This window comes from Teleopsis dalmanni, chromosome 1 (genome assembly GCF_002237135.1).
Source record: "Teleopsis dalmanni isolate 2A chromosome 1, ASM223713v2, whole genome shotgun sequence".
Classification (NCBI taxonomy): Eukaryota; Metazoa; Arthropoda; class Insecta; order Diptera; family Diopsidae; genus Teleopsis; species Teleopsis dalmanni.
The window spans coordinates 46,398,701-46,424,950 of NC_051846.1; the positions used below are offsets into that span (position 1 = coordinate 46,398,701).

The following is a 26,250-nucleotide window of genomic DNA, read 5'->3' on the forward strand; positions in this document are numbered from 1 at the left end:
TAGGAACTGGTTCAAGTGCCAGATTCCTAATCATAAGCAACACTGAATCGATTCAAGTGTCGATTCAGTTTCAATAAGAAACGACTTATTGAACAATAATCCTGCACAAAATCCATTCCCGATGTATAATTTCAATAAAAAAATTAATAAAATAAATAATGTAATAAAAAAATCTAAAAATTGAAGCATCCTTTTGGAATTTTTTTATTTTTATTAGCAAAGGTTTTTCAAAAACAACTGAACTTTTAATCCACTTCATTGTTCATTTCCTTGCTTGTGTTAAAAACATTACATAAGTTGTTTTACATAAGTGTCATGTATAAATGTGTAATATATATTTGTTATAAACATTCATATACATATAGACATTCATATATCATATATACATTCATATTAAGTTCGTTAATGTGTTCGAAATGTAGGAGATATCACAAAACATAAATCATATTTTTTATAAGTTTAACAAAGATATTCAACTCATATTCATTTTTCTGAGAAAGAATCAGACTATCCCTAAAGAAGGCTCTTAGTTAATGTTCAATAGAGATTAGTGTTGTTAATCAATCTTATAATATCATTTGATGCTAGTTCTTGGCCTTGATTTATGTTTGATATGACCCAGATGAAGAATTGCTTGTTGAAAACCAGTTATTAATTCCAAATTGATATTGGTTGAGGCTAATAAACTTAGCAGTTTTATTGTTGAATAAGCTATTGAGATAACCTTAGACAGTTAAGATTTACAAATAGTTTGTAAGGATCAAATTTTATGCTATAATTTAAACCCACAAATCGCATCGAGAGTAAATATAAACGGGAAATTTCATGTTTTTTAGTTATTATTTGGCAGCAAAATTGCCAAATCGTTCTATTTGGAATTTCTTTTGTTCAAGGTAAGTCGATTATGTTAGTGACAACAATGAGAGCTCGGACTAGTTAGTCTAAGCATATGATGGTTCGTTTGGCCTTTACTGACAAACACAATTTGAATGGCTGAACTGGTTTGGGTGAAGTGATGGTGGTCGAATTATCTTCTGCTTGGCTTATGCTGGCGTAGGGTAATTTCACCAGTTATCCAGACTTCCATTTGGCCATAGCTGATGGAGGAATGGATGACGAGTCACCGACACTGTTAAAAAACGTGTGAAGTCTACGAGCGTTTGGCGAATGCTGACAAGCGTGCCCAGGCGTAATATCGGGAAGGGATTTCCTGGCTACAGCTGACAAGGCCTGCATTGTATTGTTAGCGAGTTAACTCCAAGGTGTAGTTCTTTAAGCTATTTGGAATTTTTTCTGTTCAAGGTTTTACATTGCTGATTTCAACGATCCCAACATTTTTAACAATTTCAACGATTTCGACGATTACAACGCTTCCAACGCTTATGCTCTTGATTCTATTTCTACCTATAACTTTAAGGTTTTTTGTAAGACAAATAATAAATGTTATCATAAAACATAAAACACAAGTGTCTCCTTCTTTTATTATATTTATTTCTTATAACGAACCCTGGTATACTCGCTGAGTTATACCCCAGCTATAGAGAGGGTCGGAAAGGTCGTTACAAGTTTGCATTTAATATTTCTAATTAGTGATGCCACATAGTCCACTGAGGGATTATGTGTTCACTGATAATTTCCTTACATTCTTCTACTAATCTCGATGACAGACAGACTGCTGATAAAGCTTTAATAGCTCCCTAACTGTCAGTTAGAATGCAGACCTCTTTTCCGTGAAGGCGCATATTTAAAGCAAGAACACTTGCCCTAAGGATGGCAAAAACTTCAGCCAGAAATATTGAGGTGGAATCTGAAAGGTGGTATGATTCCGGCTCCAACGCCCTCATCCATTTTAGACCCGTCGGTGTACATCGCTATCTTGCCTGGAGTTGTAAGCAATCCCGCCTCCCAATCCCCTCTTGAAGGAATTTTGGTGGCGAAGTTATTGTCGAATAGAAACCGAGGACATAGGTAGTCTGAATCCCTGGCATCATCTATCGGATAGAGTGATACGATATTACCATGTCCTAAAGCACTCGAGCGCCAACAGTTTAGATCTTTAAGCCTCTGCGCGCTGAGAGTAGCAGCTTGCTTGATGTGAATATCAATAGGTAGCAAATTAAGTATGACATTGAGAGCACTGGTGGGGCAAGATCCTAGAGTCCCTGTAGCTCCCACACAGGCAGATCTTTGCATTCTGGTTAGTCTTTAAACAATGTACTCTTTGTTCAACGAAGGCCACCACACCAGACATCCATATGTTAATATTGGCCGAACGACGGCTGTGTAAAGCCAGAGAATCACTTTGGGCTGCAATCCCCAGCTCTTACCGTACATCCTTTTGCACGCATAGAATGCCACACAAGCTTTACGAATTCTTTCCTCGATATTGGCTTTCCAGTTAAGTTTTGTGTCAAGAATTACTCCTAGATACTTAACTTTGTGCGAAAGAGTTAATCTTTGGCCATTTAATCTTGGCAGCGGAAAGTTTGGAATTTTATATTTTTTGGTAAACAGTAACAGTACTGTCTTAGAAGGATTAACACCTACGTCACACTTTGAGGCCCATTTACTAAGGTTCAGAAAAGCGCCCTCCATGATGCTACTCAGCACCGAAGGGAACATGCCTGTTACCAGAAGGACAACATCATCCGCATACGCTACTGCTTTGTCTCCACCCTGGCTAAGCCTTAAAAGCAGTGAGTTCATTGTTAAAATCCATAATGGTGGTAGTAGGGGTAGGTGGTGTACCCCTACTAACGCATATCTTAATGCTAAGATTGCCCATCTCTGCATTGATGATTCTAAACCCAAGCATAGAAGGAATTGATGTTAATTAAATAACAATATTGTTAAGATATCATATGCTGGTAAATATAGAATTGTGTCAGAAATAAATATAATATATATAATGTTTTTGCGGGTTATGTGTGTGAAATATAAGCAAGCTTTCATGGGTCCTACACTAATTCATCAAATAAATCTAGAAGTGATAAATTATTATTATCAGTGGATTTAAAAACCCGAGTCAGTCCTTAATCGAGAAAGACAAGGAGTCACATTCACATACTTCTATTCCTAACTATTACATACGAGTTGTTGGTGAGTTATTGTTCATTATCTTATTCCTAAAGATAAAGGAATATAAAATAAATTATATTTAGAAATAACTGATCCAGTTATTATTATTTCCTTATTAAAAAAACTAAAATTTGAAATATAGTATATAGTATATAGATATGCATATTTACGTGTAAATATTTTAAAGTATAAATTAATGATATACTTAATCTTTATCACTGGTACGTCATAATATAAAGAAATACATTAAAATATTTGTAAAAAAGAAATATTTACAACTTTCTTCGGTTTTTCAAAGTCACACAAAAACTTTATAAACAATAAGTGCATTAAAGGTAAAATTCTGGAACGAGCTTATGAGTATATGTCTTAAAAAGCATTTGAATAATCTTTCTCAAACTAGAAACTATGTTGGCATACTTCCGTGATATGGTTAGTTGTTTGGTTACAGTAGTAATTCAGCAGATATTCTTTCGCTATCCATAATTAGCATAATTAACCTAAAATGAAAACTCGCAAGATAGCTAAAGAGAAAAAAGAAAAACTAAATCCATTGTGTTGAATTTAGGCAATTTGACAGGTCCTTTTTTTTATTAAGAAACAGTCTGACAAACATTCAAGAAAGTAATTCCCTTAAAACCTGCTTCATCTGAAAGCCACAGCTAAACAGTCAAAGAAAAAATGCTTTATTTTTCTTTTCCATAAGCTTCCACAATTTCTACAGCGTGTTTTGAAGGGAATGTGTTGACTTTGGTCATTCATATCACCGAAACCATGGTTACCAATGACATGATTAAAGTATTCATATTTTGTCCCGATTCTAGCGTTGAAATCTCTCATTATAAATTTGAAATCTTTTTTCGACAATTCAAGTAGTATATCGCTGAACCTGTCATGCAAACCCACTTTTACGTTTTCCTCAGTATCTTTAGTTGATCCTTAGCATTAAATCGTTAATAAGATTTTACTACATACATCAATGTCCTTGTCAATATACGTAAATTTACGAACTTGAAATCCCCTATGTACACTTCTTCATTCTTGTCGCCAGTTTGTTTGCACTGTAAAGCGGTTTTACTATATAAATTATAAATCTTATTCCATTTTCACTGCCTTGTTTTCGTTATAAAATTTGGATTTCATTCTTCTTTATGGACTTTCGGAAAATCATTTATTTAAGTTCAGGTACGATGAGCGTTTTTACTAAATAAATTATAAATCTTATTCCATTTTCACTGCCTTGTTTTCGTTATAAAATTTGGATTCCATTCTTCTTTATGGACTTTCGGATAATCATTTATTTAAGTTCAGGTACGATGAGAGATCAGTCAATCGACAAAGAGGTGTGGCATGTTATGAAATTTAGTAAGACATATGTTTGCGGATAAATTATAAATGGTTGCATTCAACTTTTGCATTTTCATGCAAAGGACTCATTACGCCAACCCTGAGACGACTCGATCTCGGTAATTTATAATAACAAGTTCGCCACTTGATATTTTACTTGGCGACTAAACGGAATAAAATAAGTTCAAATTTTGAAAATAAATTATGAAATTTTTCATAAAATTTCTAATGACATTTGAATAATATATATATATAATATAACAAATGAACACTCCTTACCCCGCGACGACATTATGTATTTGAAAAGAAACCACTAACACAGCAATATAATCAATAATATTTTCTTGCTATTTGTCTCCATTTTTATTGAATTTTTTACTTTAATTAGTAAAATTGAATTATTATTAAATTATTATTTTAATATTGATATTTATAAATAAGTTGCGTTCTTCTTGTGATTAAATATTGAAAAGTAAAATTACACATTAATTAGCAATATTCTTGACATTACTGTAACATTTCTAATTATGTATATATGCTATAGGTATATACCATAATTACATATATAATTTTTTTATTTACCAATAAATATGTATATAAATATGTACACTAAATCATCAACATTTATTTAATACTCGTAATAAATAAGTTTCGTTTTAATTCAATTTTTTTTAATTTTAAAAATTTTTTGATTTTTTTTTTTTGGCTAAAAAACCAGACAATAATTGACTGGATATGCTAACTTCTTTCCCATTGCACCTACTAAAATTAATTAATTTGTAATAATTTATAATTTAATTCAAAATTTATTTAATGAAATTAAAATTCACATAAGCAGTAAATAAATTAATTAAAAAAAATTTTTATTAATTAAATTAAAGTTTTAGAGGCTTTCACACATTTTTTTCTGATTTTAAAAATAATTGAATTTTTAATTGAATTTTATTATTACTTTTTTAATTAATTATTTATATTTTCATTGTGTGTAAATATTTTTTTTTTGCAAATTTACTAATATTAAATGTAGTCATAGTATTTTTTTTAAGTTTTTGCGCTCATTTTCCCACTACAATGCTCGGTGCAATTTTTCTTAAATTTGTTTTTAAGTATATTATTTTTTTCTTTTGTAAATATTCGTGTGATAATTATTTATAGTGCTTTAAATTTTACATTATTTTAATAATTGTTTCTTAATTTCATACTAAACTACTAACAAACTAGCGTTCTGTCTATATCAATTGCCTTTGAAGATTTGCTTTAGTTCATATCCATCATTTGTGGTGATCGCTTACCCCAGCCAGCATGCAATTTCTGCCAATCCTTGTTTGCGCGTTTGCCCCACATGCCTTTAAGGTTATTCCAGCCAGGTTCACGTTTACCCCAAGCACCTTAAATAAAAAATATTTATTCATTAAAATAAAATATATAAATGCACGCCTTAAATATTAACCTCTAAACTTATTCCATGCTGGTGCATTACGACGTTTTCCCCAAGCCACATTCATATTCTTCCAAGTACGTTTTTCATTCAAAAAGCCATCATTCTCTTCTGAGTCATTCATTAAACCTGTTTCTTCCATTTGTCCCTGGTTGTTCAAGCGATCTAAAATTGCTGCATTTGTCAAATAAATTAAAGTGTACTTCATGAGTGGATCCGTATTATCGTTGCCGTCTAAGAGCACTGGCAACCAACGCTCCGCTAAAAATACTTCATCTTCAGCATCATTGCGATTTGACTCGGAAATGGACCGCTTTCCCCATGATCCTTGCAACGATTGCCAAGCACGTTTTTCGGCTTCATTTACATTTTCGACAATTTCATTTCCCAAATTCCCATTGTTGAGATTTTCATGGAGTGCCAAATCTGGTGGAAGGGTAGCACATGTTGCTACTGCAGCTATTAAGAGTTGCGCCAGAAAAACTAAAATGCTACATTTAGTTAAGTGTTTATAGCTTGAATTTAAATGAAGTTTAGGCATTTTTGCTTTTGGTTATATGAGGAGCTGGAAAATAAATTAAATAATTATTTATACATAAAAGAAGAAAATTATAATATTATTTTGTTATAAATTTGATATATAATATCTAATATCTGGCACCAATAAACAAGCACAAACTGTCGGTGATGGTTAGATTAAGTCTTGTCATATAAATACTTTTTAATTATAATATGTAACACATCGGGTGATAGTGATTCACTGGCAGTACCACTAAAGAAAAATTCATATAAATTTTAAAAAGTGGCAACTTTCAAATAATAGTCCATTTTATCACATTTGAAAGATTACTCATTTAGTTACAGTTTTAAAGTCTTAGTCCTGATTTATCATTGCTGTTATCCGGGTTCTACTCCATCGAGAAAATGGTGAAAAAGTGATGCCCATAAAAATATCAAAAAATGCGATGACACTGGAAAATATTTAAAAAATTCGACAAAATCGTTTTCCCCAACCGTTAAGTGAAATTACAAAAGACACATTTTTAAGATCTTAAAGAAATATGTCCGCTTCATTTTGGATGAGTATTTCTCAATTAGAAAGCTTTTTTCAAAATGGGTGCAGCGTCTGCTAACAGTTGGACATAAACATTAACGTGTCAAGCTGTTAAAGTGAGTTAAAAAATTTTTTTTCATCGGTATGTACCAATGGATGAAACTTAGTTCTACCACTTCTGTACAGAGTTAAATCGGCAGTCAGCGGATTTAGCCAAAAACACAACAGATAGATGGCAAGGTTATGGGGTCGATATTTTGAAATTTGTTCATGGATTACCTCGAAAAAGGACATATCATTATTGATGATTTCTACATCGCTCAACTGGTGCCAGTTGTTTGAAGAAGGAAATTGCGAAACAACGTCCCGATATGAAAAAGAAAAAGTTTTCTTGCATCACAACAATGCCCCGTGTCACAAGTCGTTGACTACCATGACCAAATTATACGAAGTACAGTTCAAATTGTTTTCGCACTCATCGCGTATTCACGAAATTTAGCTTCCACCGGTTCGTAGAGTTTAAAAATATGCTCCAAAGAAAGAAATATGACTTTGATAAAAAAGTTATAAGGAAACTGTGATACTTTTGAAGACCTAAGATGAATCATTCTTCAGAATAGGCATCGAAATGTTTTGCGATTTTTGATTGTTAAATCTGGATCAACTTTTTCAACTGAGATTCTCTTTTAGTGTAACTTTCATTTTTAATATCTAAATCTCGAACGAAATGTATAACACTCGAGATTAACTTTTAGATATTTTGCCAGAGTAGCAAGATTTGCCTGAAATCAACAGCTGTTTTATATAAGTTGAAGTTGTATTTATGAAGTATATGAACGTCTACTAATATAACGACAAAAATATTAGATTACTCTAAAAAACTTCAATAAGGCAACAATAATTAATTTTATAGGCATAATTCTATTCATCTTGAAGTAGACTACATTGATAAATAAATTTGATTTTCCCCAAAAAGTTCTTGTTTTATTGGTTATCCTAAGGAGTTATCAGCCTAATCTGACTAATCTTAGAATATGACTAATCTCAGTTTAGATAACATTTAATATAAGATTAAGATTACTGATGATGGATAATGGAAAAAGTACTTGTTTTATTGGTTATCCTAAGGAGTTATCAGCCGACGTGTGACTAATCTTAGAATATGACTAATGTCAGTTTTGATAACATTTAATATAAGATTAAGATTACTGATGATGGATATTTGACAATATCTGAAACGGTGGTATGTTCAACTCAAGAATTCACTTTATTCACTTCATATCAAATATTTCTTGTAGATTTGAAAATTTCATCACTATTACTATCTTTTTCTATTCGAAATAGATTTCATGTAATAGAGCATTATATTCTTATATTAAATTAATGTACTTTTTAGTTATGTTTAATGATTTAAAGGTTATCCTTTAAAAAAGACCGCTGTATAAAATGTATATATAAAATTCTGTTAAAAAATTTAACTATCTGGGAAATAATAGAATAATAAAATAAAATGCATTATGTCTTCAATATTAATCCTAAACAAAACTGACGTCTTTAATTAAGAACAAATATGAAATGTTCTAATTTCAGTTATGATTAAACAGAACACACACTATCTATGCGTATTTGTGTAATACACACTTGTGTCAATAAATGTCAATATTTTAACACAAACTACACTCAAAGGTTCTTCACGTATTTGCACAGCTAGAGAAATATGAAACAAAAAATAAATAAATGAAATAAAATAAACTAGGAAGAAATCAAGAGTCAATTAAGGCATTTAACCGACACTCTTCCCAGGGGAAAAACTTAAATTCATAAAAATCATTTCCGCTCATTGATACCACTGCGGTTGCACTAACAAACCAACCAATAACAATAACCTACTACCCACACAACGGAACACTAACAACATCTAACAACCTAATTGAAAAGGATCACACGGGGAATATTTCACTTACTTCTCTGCCTTAAACAATTTTAACTCATGCCGGTATGCCAACGGCTATGGCCTAAGGTTTAAAAGGTATCCATAACTGCTTGAAATTATGGCCTATAAATGTACTCGCATACGCACGCTGGCATTTATGGCCACCTACCAATCCGCATCCAAGCATGCTCACTGTGTTAATGGCCACCGCAATGCGTGTCATGGGCGCAAAGTGACAAGGTACATCAAGCAATGGAGAGTATCTCAAGTAATGTTCGAATGTATGCAAAAAACAAAATATAACAAAACAAAAACAAAAACAAAAATTAAAATGTAAATTAAAAGAACAAGAAAGTAGTTAAGTATTTAAATTGGTTGAACTGTGTTCCGTTGGCGTTTTAAGTGCTAATAATCTTCAGTGCGGTCTGAGAAATTCATCATACGCCACGTTGTGCCTGTGATAGCCATTCGTTTTAGGTTTGTATATATTGTACATATACAATTTTATTTTTTGCTTTATTTACATAAATATTTATACGCCTCTGAAGTGTGTATATGAAAGGTTACGTACTAAATTTTTATTATGTATTTTCCCTGTTCAATATTCATCGATTTGCGCTTTAATCTTTTATGGTGCATTATGAATTTAATGGCTGCCTAAGGATGTGCTCTATTAACGAAAATTAACAAAGTTCTTTCCCTAATGCGTATTAATTTGTAATTATATTATTAGTATAACTAATTTTTTTGATTATTAATTATTATTAATTAATAACTAATTAACCGTGTAATATAATTAAAAATGTTTGCTTTGAAAAAAATTTTTTATTAGAAGATGATTACTTTTAGTATTGTAATAATAGGAGAACAGACAGAGCCCTAAAATTATTCACAAAAATTGATACGTTGCTCAACCCCGCCCTAACAAACCTTAAGTCCACCTCAGGACGCACAGAAAGATATGCTGAACTACGGTCCATCATCAGTTGGAAGATAAATAAATGATAGTGATTCTAGTATAATTCAAGTTTAGTGTGGGGCAGGAATAAGCCCCCCAGCCACAAAAGAGTATAAGTGCGCAATAGCACTAACTCAAATCACAACAACAACACAATAAAAATCAAAGTGATGTATACCTATCTTAACGCTAGTATAAAAATTTAAAAGTGAATGAAGAAATAATTCTGTCTTTTTTATATATAAACGAGTTTTTATATTTTATCTTAATTTATTCATTGCGGTCTCAACCCGAAGATGATACTTTGGATATATTAGTCAGTAGTACGTCCTATCATAACATAAGGTTGTCTAGTCTGGTGGTAAAAGGTCACACGGGCTGGATCTATTACTATTTGCACGAAGCTTCAAAGCTCGTGGTGTGAGGACTGTAGTACTTAAGGATCCATTTAAGTTGACACCACATACATATTTAATCTACGTCTGCGCTTAGTGTGCTCCGATTAAAAATCTACATTAGCAAAGTTTTTCCTAACTATTGTCAATGAATATTATTAAAAACATTCGGAGCACATGGAGACTATATAACAGAAATCCATCGCTTTGGCAGAAAATTTGAGGTACACTTACCATCATGTTCAACGTGGGAAAATAGAGGCTCACATTTTGACCCAAAAAGTTTGGTTTGGTACACAGATGGATCAAAAATGGATGGAGGTACTGGTGCTGAAGTATATGGACCCAACACCAGAATTTCAGCGGCAATATCCGTATGGCCAAATGTCTCCCAATCTAAAATTCACGCAATCAACTTATGCGTAAGATCCAATATCATCAAAAAACTGTCTGGCAGTTCAGTATCGTCTTATAAAACTAAACTGGGAACGTAGTGTCAAGTACCACGTTATGGAAATGTCTTCAATGCAAATAAATTTGTGAATTGTAAAAAACCCTCTTAGCACAATCCTGTAGAAAATGCTTGTTTGACCCAGAACCCATAAACTCCATACTTATTTCGGCCCAAAATGTTCAATTTTGATGGACGAATGAAAAGGCTAGAAATTTCTATATTGAAACAATATAATTTCTGTATATTAAATATGTGTTGAAGAAATCCATATAGTCAATCAACCATCGTAACTAGTAGTGACACGTAGTGTTTTAAGAAGAACAATATTAAGACAGTGTTGTCGGGTTTCTTCAATTAAAAGAATATTGTTCATTATGAATTGACTTCAAAAGATCAGACGGTAAAAACAGAACATTTTCTAGGAATTCTGCCACAATTCTATACTTGATAACTTGGGCGCAAAAATAGAGCTCCACGTACTTTGTTACTGTTGTACGAGAACACACTATCACATATAATAATCATAGTACTTGAACTCATAATCAAGAAACACACTGTCATGGAAAATTAAGATTATTCACTTGATTTGAATGCGTGTGACTCCCAGCTCTTTCAAAATTATTCATAAAATAATTTCAATATCATCGCAGTTATCTAATAGACTTCTATCGACAAAACTACAGGGAAATCTAGCTAAAGTGTTTGGAACTGTTTCATAAAATCCATTGATCGCTTCCAACGTTGCGTTAATCGCGAAGGAGACTAGTTTGAATAAACAAACTCGTAATAATAAATGTTTTATAATTTTTTTTGGTTAATCTCATTGAATCTGGGACAGACTGACAAACCTGACTATATAAAAATTATCAGTAAAGTATTAAAATTATAAAAATTTTAAGTTTGAAAATTTTATTAATAAAAATATGTATACTCATGGGCACTTTTTCCACTTTTTAATCCTTTTATTATCGATAAAAACCATTAAATTATTTTTCTTCGAAAAACAAAAAAAAACATTTTTTGGTACTAAATTTTGCTTTTAAGGAATAAAAACACAAAATACGGAGAAAGTAACAAATACTCCTACTTCCTTATCTCTTAAGTGTGTCTTACATTAAACAAATACTTAAATGCTATTTAAGCTGGAACGACATTATCTCTTTTTATTTATTATTGGTTATCATTTGTACATACATATACGAGTATTTACATCTTCATGCCGCCCTTGTACACTTCTTGCACCAGAAACATTCCCCATAAAATGACTGCATAAAAATTGTTATTATCGTAGGCCATGAAAGCCCCCACAAATGATTTGAAAAACATTTCCACACCTCGTGCGAATGCAAACGTGTTGGCACACTTGTGGTGGGATTAGTGCTGTCACACCATCACGCTGATAGGAACGCAACAGATGTGATAATACGCCGTCAACATGTTGATTTTTTCCACATTTTTGCATTGGGTCAAGTGGCAAGGGAACGAAATATGCATAGAGCAAATGTCGGGCATGAAATGGATGCGGTTTGTTTTGATTAAGATTAAATGCTCCCACTGAATGGCATTCGATATGTTAGCCAATTCAGTTTTTACTGTTATTTTATTATGTTTCTGTGGACAAACAAAAACAAAAACACACTCAAACGCATATAAGCGGGGTAAGGAGAATCCAAATGTGTAAAATTGCACATCGTTTTTAAATGTTGCGGGTATTGAATATCCTTAGTATTGCAAGCAAATAAAGCTGCATACTTCAAGGCGCTCATTTCTTAGTTTTCTTTCACTTGCTCTTTAGTTCAATGTCATTAAGAATGATATATGGAGTATATCCTTTATTATGATTGCTGTTGATATAATAATATATAATAAGACGGACTCGAATTGTTTGCTGCCGCTTGAGTAAATATCATTTTTATACAAATATCATTCAAATTTTTAAAATGGAATTTTTATTTTTATAATCCGCTTTACATACTTTGAAGTAATACTTTGAACTAAAGAAATATAATTATATATATTTTTTATATTTAAATAACTTTAAAGATTACATAATTGGAAAAAAATAATTATAGGGTCGAAGATATTGTAATTCCTTTAAATAGTATAATATGTCTTAAAACAATTTATTAATAGGAACACTACTACGGCACTCTAGAACGACGAAAAAAAGGTGAACCTTCATTGAAAGTGTTGAATGCTTTTCCTTTGTTAGTGTCAGTAGTAGCACAAAAATTCTTGTGTGGTATTACGATTAAATAAGATCTTGGGTTCTAATTATATAAAAATTTTAATTTGCTAAAAACATATTAATCAAAACTTTCACTTTCTTTAAAGAGAAAACTCATTAAAGCTTCTGTTAAAATGACGTTTTAAATAATTAAACTCATCGTATTTATAGTACAGAAGATCCTATTTGGGTGTTAATACAGTAAGTTTTCATCCACAATAATTAATAGATTGTTGCAATATATGGTCTATAAATGTAATTGGACCATATTTTTTTTAATTCAAGTATAGAACGCTTTAGCATTATTAGTACAGATTTTTTTGATACATTATTCAATTGATTTCAACTTAAAGAACATATGTTTTTAACACCATGTTTTATATCTCATAACAATCAGTTTATTGGAGGAAATTATAAATGAGAATGTGTAAATTTTTATTTAAAATAAATATGCTTCTACTCTAATCTCTGCAACACCTTTTCCTATTTTCTTGGAGGTAGCATGACTAAAACTTAAAAAATCGGGTCCTTATCATCAAAAACCTGAGCATGCATTGATTTTGGAAAGTTTTTCTTTGGTTTTTTTTAATATATTGCAATTCTTTACGAAATTCTTTTTCTTACGGACTAACAAAAATATTTTTTTTCTGTAACTACTAATATATATGTATCGCACAAAATTAAGTTATATCTAAACAATTACAAGTTAACGATAATAAGTGGCTCTTTATTTATTTATTATTGGACTATAAGAAATATTAAGTTTATTGCTGAATAGATTGCTTATTTATGAAATGAAAACAAGAGATCTTAATGGATGATTTAGAGAATCTTTGTGCTAATCGAAAAAAGCTTTTCAAACACTGGTTTTATAAATCCTGGTACGGTTAATCTACAAATGTGTTGTATTGCCTGAGATTAATGAAATGTGAATGTTTTTTATTTAGTTTTACGGCAAAAAACATAATTCTTATATTTAACTTAAAACAAGATTAATTAAAATAATATTAGAAATATAAATGATTATAAACATAACTTTATGTAGACAGAGTAATGAATTTTTTCGTAGTAAGAACCAGAGTTCGTATCTGCGTATCCATGAGCGTCTCATTTTGGTTCATTCTGCTCACGGCTCATGAGCCGGCAAAAAACTCTTTTCATACGATGACTCACGCTCACGAGCGAGCCCAACTAAAGAGCTCACGCTCACGAGCAAGAGCCGCCAGTAAGTTATAAATGGGCTCACGTTCGTGAGCAAGAGTATTAGCTGCGGCTCATGAGATCTCATGCGCCCAATCTAAGATTTTATTATTATTTTTTTGTTGTGAAAACATGTCATTAGAAAAGATTTAAAATATTAATAACCTTGAACTAACTATAATATGGAAATAATCAAAGTTCTTAAAATAAACAATAAATATATTTGTATTGTTTATTTGTGGAAAATAATAATATAAATTTGTTTTTCAAATTCAAATTATTGTTTCATAGTTAATATTATAATAATTTGTTATCGGGCTAATTGGTCAAATTTAAATAGAAATAAATAAGACACTAATTTATTATTTATATTTAAAAATCATTTATACTTTATTAAAAATAATTCTTCCGATATTTCGAATATCTTCGATAGTCATCTTCAGGGAAAACTGATAATCTTCATCTTCATTATTAATATAAATAATAATAATCTAAGTTAATTTCAAATTATATCACATGTAATGTTTATAAAAATTAATAAAGCAAATAAACTAATAAATGCTTTTTATTAAACAGTTGAGCTCGTGAGCTCTCGGCTCGTGAGACCTAATGAGCAGCTCTTCAATATGAGCAACTTGAAGGCTCACGCTGGTGAGCAGGTCTTCAATATGTGCCAATTTTGGGCTCACGTTCAAGAGCCAATTTTGGGCTCACATAAGAATTGGCTCTTGCTCATGGGCCTAAGCTGCTCATAAGTGAGCAAATACGAACTAACATTTTTTGTCTAACTTGAACAATTTTTCAAATATAATAAATCCGGTATTCAAATTATTTAAAAATGTTTAAAAAACTACAAGTTACTTTAAGAAGATGTAAATTTTCTGTAAGAAGTCATTTGCATGGCAGACACCGCAATGCTTTCCGATCAATATTCTCGCAAGGTAAATTTAAATTTCAATTGAGGCAGCTAACAATTCATAAAATTAATTTAATTTGAAATTAATTTTAGTACTGCAAATAATTTGAAGCATTCTTAACAAGTCTTAACATAGCCATCCCTCATCACCACCCTTAACCTAGACAAGCTACTCTTGATGGTCTATTCCCGCCCATCATGTCAGCCGGCATATTTATTTAGGCAATTACCACTTTTTGTGTAGTTAATCAGCACTTGTGGGCGGAGGTATTGAGTTATGTGAAATATTTTGTTTCTGACAAAATTTAAAGAAATTCAAATTCGTGCCACTTTCACACGAGCATCCGAAAAATTCACTAACTTGTCAGCTGCCGTGAAGAAAATGAAGAGAATTTTTATGAACTTGTCAAACAAATTTTACATTAAATGTCAAGGCTTGACCAAAAGTTGAAACCGGAAAATACAAAAGAGGAAAAGTTGGAAAACTACCAAGCAACACTACTGATAGCATCCAACAAAAGTAGTGGCAATCCAGCTGCCACAGCGAAGAATTTTGTCACTGCTAAAATCAACAAACCACTTCAGCCACGCGTTTTCCAATTTTAAAAATGCGTGATTATCCTTTTTTATGAGGAAAGCAAAGTTATTTGCTTAATTTTCTCGATTTTAATTCAATATTTATTTAGCGCGTTTTTATTTTGCGTATAGAAGTGAATATGTTTCTTGCTTACTAAACATTCGAAGTGGGTGTGTGTACTGTATGCAGAAGGCTCATTCAGAAAAAAGTAGCATAAGTGGTAAACCAACAAATAAATCAATATTTGACAAAGGGATAGCGTTAATTTATGTTTAAACAGGACCCTAATATCATCCTCATCATCTCGGCAATCGCTCTCCAAACGAAATTGCCATCAATTCCACATCAACATCACCATCAGCATCAATGCTTTTAGTCTCTGGTACACTGGTAAAGTAGGAGTGGTATTGGTAACGCTTTAGGTGCAACATTTTCATTTGTTTCCCGAAGGACTTCAGTTTTCTTATGTTATGCGAATTTGACTAGAAGAACGTTTCCTATACTTATGAGGGACAATTGAAATTCCAAAATCGACATCAATTTACCGCATCATGGGAAATTCTTAAATAAACATAATCGCAAAAAATACAGAAAGATAAATTAAAAAATTCCGAATCAAATAAACTGAACTGAGCTGTGAGCTATGAGCTATGAGTTGGACTCGCCATTTGGAGAGGAGAATAGAATCGTGCTTTGAATGGTGCGCTGATATTGGCTCAGAATTGGCGAGAAGTGTTCCTATTTTAGTACACTTCTTGTTTATTTTTTATTCAAATTTTTTAATTCGTTCACTAAATATTTGTGTAGGTTGACAGAGCAAGGAAACTGGGTATTCCTCACCATAGACTGATGCTGCTGCGGCATAAAATTGCTAAATTATTTTCTCATCAAAAGGAGTTTCTTTACAAATTTTTTACAAATAATGTGTGTGCAGAAAAAACTTTTACTTGAGATGCACATATGTTTACTAAATTTATCCTACACAATGGATGAGATGAATCTTTTAGATTAAAGTTTATTTATAAATAGGGAGATGAGGTTTAGAGAGAGATGAGTAGTTTATAATATGTACCGAAAACGAAAATTAAAAAAAGAAATTATATATTATTATTTTTTATCCACGAATACGTCATTGTGAGATTTGTAAATTATCAACATAGCAAATCGGAATATTTATGACAAGTAGACAAGTCTATCTTTGTCGATATTCAGAGAGCAATCAAATCTACGAATGAACATCACAATGTATCTCTTTGTTGGATTGTTAAGCATCGAAATATTGAAGAGCACAAACCAGCAGATGAGATGGTTGAAATAAATTCCAAAATTACCTCAACATATAAATGAATTCACCATCGCGCTAATGTATATTATAATTCTAATCGTGTAAAGTGTGGGGTCAGTTTATCTTATAGCCTACATACCCTAAAGAATCAGTGAAAGAAGGACAATTTTAGCTAAATTACACTTTGTGTGTTACGTACAGTACTAATCGGGTACTGCGCTATTAGATCAATATCAGACAATCGGACTATGCAGGAAGTGCTGTAATGAAGAGGAAGTGTTTGCTATTAATCACTTTCCATATCTTTGGTCAAGTGTGTAGAAAATATGACTTTAATGTCTAGAACAATATTTCTTCAGTGACTTAGAGAAGATAATAAAAATAGAAATAACATAAACTGTATTGCAAACAATGGTTAATGCAGCGCGCCTTTAACTGGAAATTTTAAGGGTTGAATAATGGACAATTGTTGTCTCTGAATCAAAGTATTTCAGAATACGCACGTTCTAAGTTTAACTTATGCTTCATAAGATTACAAAATGTAACACTATCTTTATTAACTAAATGAATATGAAAACATTTATTTTCAACAAATTCTATGCATTTAGAATAATTTAGGGATTTCATTAAAGTAAAACTTATACTATTATATGAATATGAACGGTATGCAGAGTCGAGAGGCGTTGAATGGTTCAGAGTGTTCACTGAACACCTTAACAAAGCTTCCTTTTAAGATCTTTTTTTTTATTAGGTAAATAATCTCGCTATTTTGCTACTTAACATTTTTTATAATAGCTTTTCCAAACATGTTAACATAAACACAAAACATATAATACAAACAAAATCACACATACAAATGTTAGTTATACCCAACATTACTTATCTATATACATAAAAGAAAGTCGTGTTAGTTACACCACTCATAACTCAAGAACGGCTGAACCGATTTTAATTATCTTTGATTTGTTGGAATCGTCTCCGCTCCGAATAGCAGAATACATTATAAAATATTGGAAAAATCCACTAATTTCAGCAAAAATAATAAATTTGTAAATGCTGTTTCAAACTGTTGACAGTTCGAAAGTTTGAGTGATATTGATTTCTTTTTAAATTTTTTTTTCAAATATTTCAAATATTTGAAATTTCAAATATAATAAATTCAAAAATAATAAATAAATATTGTTATCAATATACCATCGAATCCACGTGACCTGTGGAACAAATATAAGGATAACATTTCAGAAGACATTTTACATAGAATTCGTGTCAGTTCAAGAAATCCCGATCTTGAGGTGAATGATGAAATGCATAATCAGGCTTTGCTCTTGATAGAAGACATATGTTACCATACCTGCGGTAGTTTGTTGGTCAGATTAGGAATGCCAGCTCCTGATCGTGGAATAAATAACGCATTTAATCGAGAATTGGAACGTGAACGTGAATATGATCGACATGAATTAGACCAATCAGTTCAAACTAATGTACCTCTATTGAATCCGCAACAGAAGGAAGTTTAACATTAATGAAAGCGATTGATGAAGAAAATGGTGGCTTTTTTTTCCTGGACGCCCCCGGTGGGACTGGTAAAACATTCCTCATGTCATTAATTTTGGATACTGTTCGTGCGATATTCCGACATTGCGGTAGCAGTTGCTTCTTCTGGAATAGCGGCTACATTGTTAGAAGGATGCCGTACGGCTCATTCAGCGTTAAAATTGCCGTTAAACCTTCAAACTACCGAGCAACCGATATGTAATATTGCGAAGCATTCTGCAATGGCTAAAGTTTTAGTAGCATCTAAAATCATCACTTCAGCTGGTAATAAACATGAGCGTTGCATTGGTAAACGATACATCTGCTGAAGAGTTCTCCAAGCAATTGCTGTTAATCGGTAATGGCCGTGTAGCTGTTGAAGAATCGAGCGGATTAATTGCATTTCCTTGAAATTTTTGCAATTTCGTCTCATCAAAAGACGAACTCATCAATGAAGTATTTCCGAACATCATTGATAATCATAAAAACAAAAAATGGTTGAGTGAGCGAGCAATTTTGGCAGCTAAGAACAAAGATGTGAATGACTTAAACTTTGTAATTCAAAATCAAATCATTGATATTGACTGTGTAACAAACGAAGAAGAAGTTACCAACTATCCAACTGAATTTTTGAACTCCTTGGATGTGCCTGGCTTACCACCGCACAATTTACAATTAAAGATTGGTTCGGTAGGCATTATGCTTCGAAATCTAAACCAACCAAAACTATGCAATGGAACGCGTTTAGTGATAACAAAACTGATGGCCAATGTGATTCAATGATACTCAAAGGAAAATTCAAAAGTGATGAAGTTCTCATTCCGAGGATTCCAATGATCTCAATCGATATGCCCTTTGAGTTTAAACGAATTCAATTTCCTGTTCGGCTTGCATTCGCTATGACTATAAATATATCACAAGGCCAATCCTTTAGTGTTTGTGGTCTTAATCTAGAAAATGCATGTTTTTCACATGGTCAATTGTACGTGGCATGTTCACGTGTAGGCAAACCATCTCCTTTATTTGTTCTTGCGCCTGATAAAAAAACAAAAAATATCGTATATCACAAGGTTCTTTATTGAAGAGAATCAATCGGAGTGCAACCCATAGGTTCTTGCTGACAGACTATTAAAATAATTAATTATATATCAGTATCCTAATAAACTATTGAATACAATAAATTTTTTGTATTCATTTTATTACTTTAATAAATTTCTAAATTTTAGTTTACCTATAATTTAATATAACATTTATTGACTGTTACGCGGTACGAAGTTCGCGGGGTCACCTAGTAATTAATAAAAGAAAAAACACATTCCTCTTAAAATATACTAAGGTTCAGAATAAAAACTGCACCACGCTGTTTACAAAACATGCAAATGAAATAACATTCAAAACATACAAACAAATATAAAAAAAAAGAGAAAACAAGCCCCGCAAAATATGTACGTAAAATAATCATAACTCTTAAATTAATGTGTGCAAGCGGTTCAATAAAAAAAAGTGAACCTCCAATGTTATGCAAAGTAAATACAAAAGAGAAAAGAAATGACTGAGCGAAAATCGCTTTACATTTGACTAGAGGTTCAGTCGACTAAACTGAACCCCAAGTTCATACAAAGCGTGCAAATACAATCAAAGTCATGGTTGCCGTTTTATATGGGCAAATAGTTCAATAAAAAAACTGAACCGTGCATAGTAAATACAAAGTAAAAGAGTAAATGAAAGCATGAGAGTTTCTTACTCTTATGTAGAGGTTGGAAATAAACCAAAAATAAAGTCTTTATTGCAATTTTATACTAGCAAATGGTAAAAGTAAAGAAAAAAATTAAACAAATTTGAAGTGAAAAATAATATTTAGAAATGGATAAATGTGCGATTAAAGATTTGATTCAAATATCTTTTTTTAAACGATCTTCTGAAAAAAAGGTTTTAATTCATGAAATGAATAGACCAACTCCAGATATGAAGAATTTGGTACCTGATGTAAAAATGTCGAAATCTGTAGTAAGTCGCCGTTTTCCTACAGCTATTTATCATAAAAACCAGTGGATCACAGGCTGCGAACATTTAGGTAAATAAATTGTTTTGTTGGTCTTGTATGCTATTTGCTTGTGGAAAGGACAAAACTCAGGAGTAGGGGGAATACGTTATAGTTGGAATTCTGTTTTGATCAAATTGTGAACACCTTGCCAAAAAGCTGACGCCTAGCTACTGACGGTATGATATATTAATATATATCATACCGTGTTATATATTAAGGATATATGATATATTAATATATATCATACCGTGTTATATATTAATATATCATACCGTGTTCTTAAGTTTAATGTCTGCTTTTTTAGAACATCAATATATTAAATTTTAATAATATGTATAAATAATTTGATTTATATGAAATAAAATTATATGAGTAACTGAAGAATGGTTTTCATATAATTTCTTCTTCATTATTATCAAATATTTTTATTAATCACACAAAATAAATCATATATATCCTTTATCAGTGATCTTTGTAAATAACAAATGAATTTGGGACTGCCAAATTTCCAGAATTAAACTGCATCAAATTTGAACTTTGGACCAGCGTATTAACGCACAAAGTCATGGGTTTACAATTTAAATTTGACAGGTTTCAATTCTTGCCATTTGCAGTTCAAAAATTATATTCTGAGACTTATATAAAAATATATATTTTCAAATACCAGCAACTTTCAAACATACCTGCACAGTTGTGGTTGCCGCACCGCTTTAACGTTTTAGTGGCTTTCTTTTTTGAGGATCTTGGCAAACTGCAAGACTTCCATCTGAATAGCATTACAAGCTTTGTCAAACGTCCTCATTAGTTCTAACCCTTAGGTTTTTAATTATACGATAACACAATGGACCTATAGGCCTAAGTAGATCCCTTGAGATCGCCGGTATAACCTAACGTAACATAAATATCAGCAATGATACATATTTGACCATTATCAGAACAGTTGCATGATCAGCCCTAGAATGGACTTGATGAGAAATTGAAAATTGTATAAATTGAAAGGTTTTCTATGAAGGTCTGTTGTTCGCACTTTCATTAATATAGTTATCTTTTTAATTTTAACACATTTTCTGTTTTTTTACTGTTACTTTCTTTTCTATTCGATATAGTTTTTGTGCCATAAGACAAGGATAATTTTAAATAAATAATTAATCCGCTAGCCTTTTATATGCAGTGGTTTCAATAAAAACTTCGACTTCTGTTTTCAAAATATAAGAGACTTAAGGTTACATAATGATTTATTTTAGAACATCCTTGAATAAAGTAAAAAATAACATCTAACTATTTTATTGCACACTACTCCACTACATCGTATTGCTCTACTTCAACTCAACGCTTTTCATTTAAATCTGTTCATAATGCAATTACATATCATAAATTAAATAAAACACGTACTCTAGAAGAGGAATAAGAATATTATATTACCATTAAAAATATATGTTATTTCTTAAAGAAACTCCTTTGTTGAATGCAATAATAGAAATCTCCCACTTCAAGGGCATTAAATTGCATCTTACACTTCTGCTTAAAGTAAATAGAAAAACATACTTTCAGGCGCATAACAGCGAATTTATCAGCGCAGATACTTTGAATTTACTAAATCCTTTTTAAGGGGGTGCAATGTTTTCCCAACTCCATTATCAGACGAGTATTTTAAAGCTTTTAAAAGGTACGTTCAATTATTTCCAAAAGTATCTATTGAAATCAATGCTAAAAACTTCAGAAATTCTTCTGGAAATATTGTGTTTATGTATGTAAGTATGCTTTTTGTTATAATGAGCAATCTATTCGCTGTAGTAATGCATTTCATATGTGTGTTAAGAGGTCTCACATATAAAAATTTTCATACATTGATGAAGGCAACAATAGCGAATACTTCTTTTGTATTTGAAGATGCCAATTATGCATTGCAATGTGGTGAGTGATGCTGTATTTTGTGTCAACTCTCAACTGTGAATTAGCAATTGTTAAAGTTTCATTTATTTTACGAGTATTTATTCAATTGCCGATGCAAACGTTTTCAACATATTTCACTCTGAATCTTATGCATCCATGAGAAACTAAACTGAAGACTGCACTTTAAGGTGAAATGATTAATGACAAGGGATGGCATTAATTGTTGGAGCAGATGCAACCGAATAACTTGAAGATTGAATTTCTTATGGTTTTTCAATGAAAACACATAATAAAATGAGTGCCACAACAACTGTTGCTCTTCAAGTTCAATTTTTAATTGTCGTATATAAGAAAATTAATTAAACTAAGAAAACTTTTATTTACAAAAATGTATAAAGTTTTTAATTTAATTTCATGTTTTGGATGCAATAAAATCTATTTTAATACATAAAAATGTATCATATTTAAAATGCATTTATTCTTAACTTTATAGGTTTTCGAAACTTATAAGATTGATATAAACCAGAATCGATTAGATTCTTGAACAAATAACTGAATATTACAATGATTCAAGCAGATAAAATTGTTGATTACAAATTATGTTAGATAGAATAAATTTTTAAAAAAATCCAAATGACATACATAGTTTGTTAAAAAAAAGCAAACAGGCATATGCCAATCAATAAGATTCATTGATCCTGAACACATCAAAGTTGATGCTATCCTTAGCCTTAGTAGAACATATGGCAGACGTTAAAATCTACACTGAACTTCTTGCAGGTCACTGTAGACTTAATTACCACATGAAGATTATAGGTGCGGTAGAAAGTGACTCCTGTCGACTCTGTTATGAGGAGAAAGAAACATCAGAACATATTCTATGCAACTGCCCAGCGACGGCAAGACGTAGACTCGACTACCTTGGAAGCGGGATCTTAGTCGCAAATCAAATAGTTAAAATTAAGCCCACAGTAATTGCAAGACTTATAAATAGTCTAGAATTGTCTTAGTTGGGCTTTTAGGCGCACAATAGATCTTTTAGGTCGGGGTGTAACGTTCTACCAAACAGAGAGAATCTCAACCGTGATATGACACGGTAAATTGAAATGTACATGACTAGCTGGTATTGGAGTACCAATATGAAAAGTATATATATTAACAAAAATTGATCTATCGTCTTCTTTTAATACAGAACTTCAATCCTAAAGTTAATTTATTTATATATTATGGAAAATATACGTAATGAAAAGTTACAAAAAAAAATGCCTGCAGGGTTTCATCGAAACGATATATGACCAGATTATGTCAGAACCATGTCTTTAAGTTTTATTTAAGCGCTATGTGGCTAGATTATATCAAAGATATATCTTGAAATTTTATTTAACCCATTATTAGCATTGGAACATTATATTACTATATATTAATATATACATTACATTATATTATACTTATATATAACTTTACTATATAAGTTACTGTGAAGAATGTCCTACCGATTACAGTAACCTGCTACTACACTATATTAACAATATCTAAAGGTATTTAGTTATGTTTTCGCAGTAGAACTATACTTTGTACCTTGTACTAGTATGTGAGTATATTACACAATTAGTTTTTATTTTAAATTTTTAACTTATAAAAATTGTTATGAATATTTGTAGAGTGGTTTAACTATATATTCATATATATGTATATTAAAAAATTAAGTTTCTCTGATATTAAACTGTTTAAAATAAATTTTTATAATAATTTATTTAATAAATATTTAATTTTTTATTTTTATTATTTATTTTTGTATTTTTTTATTTCATTTCATTTTATTTTTATATTTTATTGCTATATTATTACTGCAGAGCTATTTTGTAACTAAATAATAATAATAATATTTATGACAATATAAAGTATATATAGTTAAGTGGTTAATATAATTATTTAAAGTTGTATGATTTTTTATGAGGAATATTTTAATTTTTGTTTTTATAAATATCAAATTTTAAAAATTAGTAAATAAAATTAATTTATAAAAAATATGAGAAAATATTAATACAAATAATTAATAGTTAAGAAGAATCTAACAGTTAAAAAAATTATATATATATAACTGCATATATGCAGTTAATAATTTAATTTAGTTAAATTATTTTGATTATTTTTTATTAAGCCAATTTTAATTTTTATTTATTCCTATTTGATTTATTTAAAATAACCGTTTAAAACAAATTTTGTTTATATTCCAAGTTTGGCTCAGAAATGTGTTATGTAGTTATATATTTTTATAATTCAAAAATTAAGTTTGACAATAAATTCACAATTTTAAGTAACATAAAAAAATTAAATAAAACAATTTTAAAATATAAGAATTTTAATAAAAGAAACCTGAGAGCATACGTTAATCCTTTATTACTTGCAGTCTCAAAAATTTATTTACTAATAATTATATATAAGACTAATTTCAAATAATAAGACTAATTAAAAATAAAAAAAAAATTTTTGTTTTTTTGTTGTTGTAGTTCACTTCTTTTCAAAACCTTTCCATTAAAAAAATATTTAATACATTTAAGAAATATTTAAATATTAAATTGTTTTAAAATTTTGAAAAATTTCAACTTAAAAACAAATTTTTAATAATATAACTTATTTGTCAAATTATTTATTAGTCCGCAATAAATATAATACTTTCTAAACTGTTCTTTAAAATCAGTAAATTTTTTTTAATTAATATAATTTAATTTTTAAATATTTGAATTAATTTAAAATTACCAAAAAATTATTTTCTAAAGATTTTGTCTCAAAGATAAATTTTTTTAAATTTAAATAAAATTCATGTTTTAATAGCCCAAAAACAACTATAATCAATATTCCAACTACTAATAATTCATATTGGTATATTTTATATAGTGGTATATATTTATACGCGTATATATGTGTATATGCATATATTGTAATAAAACTTGTATGCATAACTTGCATTTAACATATATTATATGGAAAATGGTTTCTTTAATTTATTTATGGTTATTTTTAATAACCATAATTTATAATATTTTTTATAAATTTAAACGAATATTATGAATATTATATTTTCTTCAAAACAAATATTTTTATTTATTTTATATTTTAAAGTTTTTATTATTATGTAAAACTAAATTAAATAATTTTACTTACTAGAGCAAAATATATTTTATTTAGAAACTGTAAATGCATGTAAATGTATTTTATATGTTCATATATATTTTGACAAATTAGTTATACTATTAAAAATTTATTTTTAAGTTGAAATTTTTCATAATTTTAAAACAATTTAATATTTAAATATAAATGTTTTTTATATTTTTATATGTATTTTGAAAAATAAGTTATACTATTAAAAATTTATTTTTAATTGGAAATTTTTCATAATTTTAAAACAATTTAATATTTAAATATAAATGTTTTTTATATTTTTATATATATTTTGAAAAATAAGTTATACTAATAAAAATTTATTTTTAAGTTGAAATTTTTCATAAGTTATTTTTAACTAAATTTTAACAAAACTAATAATGTACTGCTATTCGAAAAACCTTTGAAAATTTATCACAAAAATAATAATATTAATATTAAATGTAATATTAAGTACTTTCATTGGGTTTGATTTCAACTTTTTATTTATATATAATTTTCGAAGATTCTTACACTTTAAAAAAAATCAAACTCTAATTCATTGAAAAATTGAAGTATATTACAAAATTTTTAATTAATTTTGAAATAACTGCTATACCATTATATTTTACTTTTATATCGAATTTTATTAAATTTTAAAATTTATTAAATTTATATTAAAAAATTATTTTTAACTCACCTTTATTGTCTCCTCTTGTCTGCACTTGCAAAAAGTACGATAATTTAAAAAGTTTTTAATTTGAAAATATTTATTAT

General features: G+C 29.9%; 2 protein-coding genes across 4 annotated transcripts in view; one reads left to right on the plus strand and one right to left on the minus strand.

Annotated features, from left to right (window-relative positions):
• The window catches only part of LOC119677693, a 44,104-nt gene that overhangs the window by 9,569 nt on the left and 8,285 nt on the right, over positions 1-26,250 (plus strand). The window lies entirely within an intron of this gene.
• LOC119680903 (allatostatins MIP-like) lies at positions 5,418-26,250 on the minus strand. Its single transcript, XM_038094311.1, has 3 exons — positions 26,174-26,250; positions 5,876-6,428; positions 5,418-5,813 (listed from the first exon to the last, which is right to left on the minus strand). The coding sequence occupies exons 2-3, from the start codon at positions 6,402-6,404 to the stop codon at positions 5,683-5,685; spliced, it is 660 nt and encodes a 219-aa protein (XP_037950239.1). The 5' UTR covers positions 6,405-6,428; positions 26,174-26,250; the 3' UTR covers positions 5,418-5,682.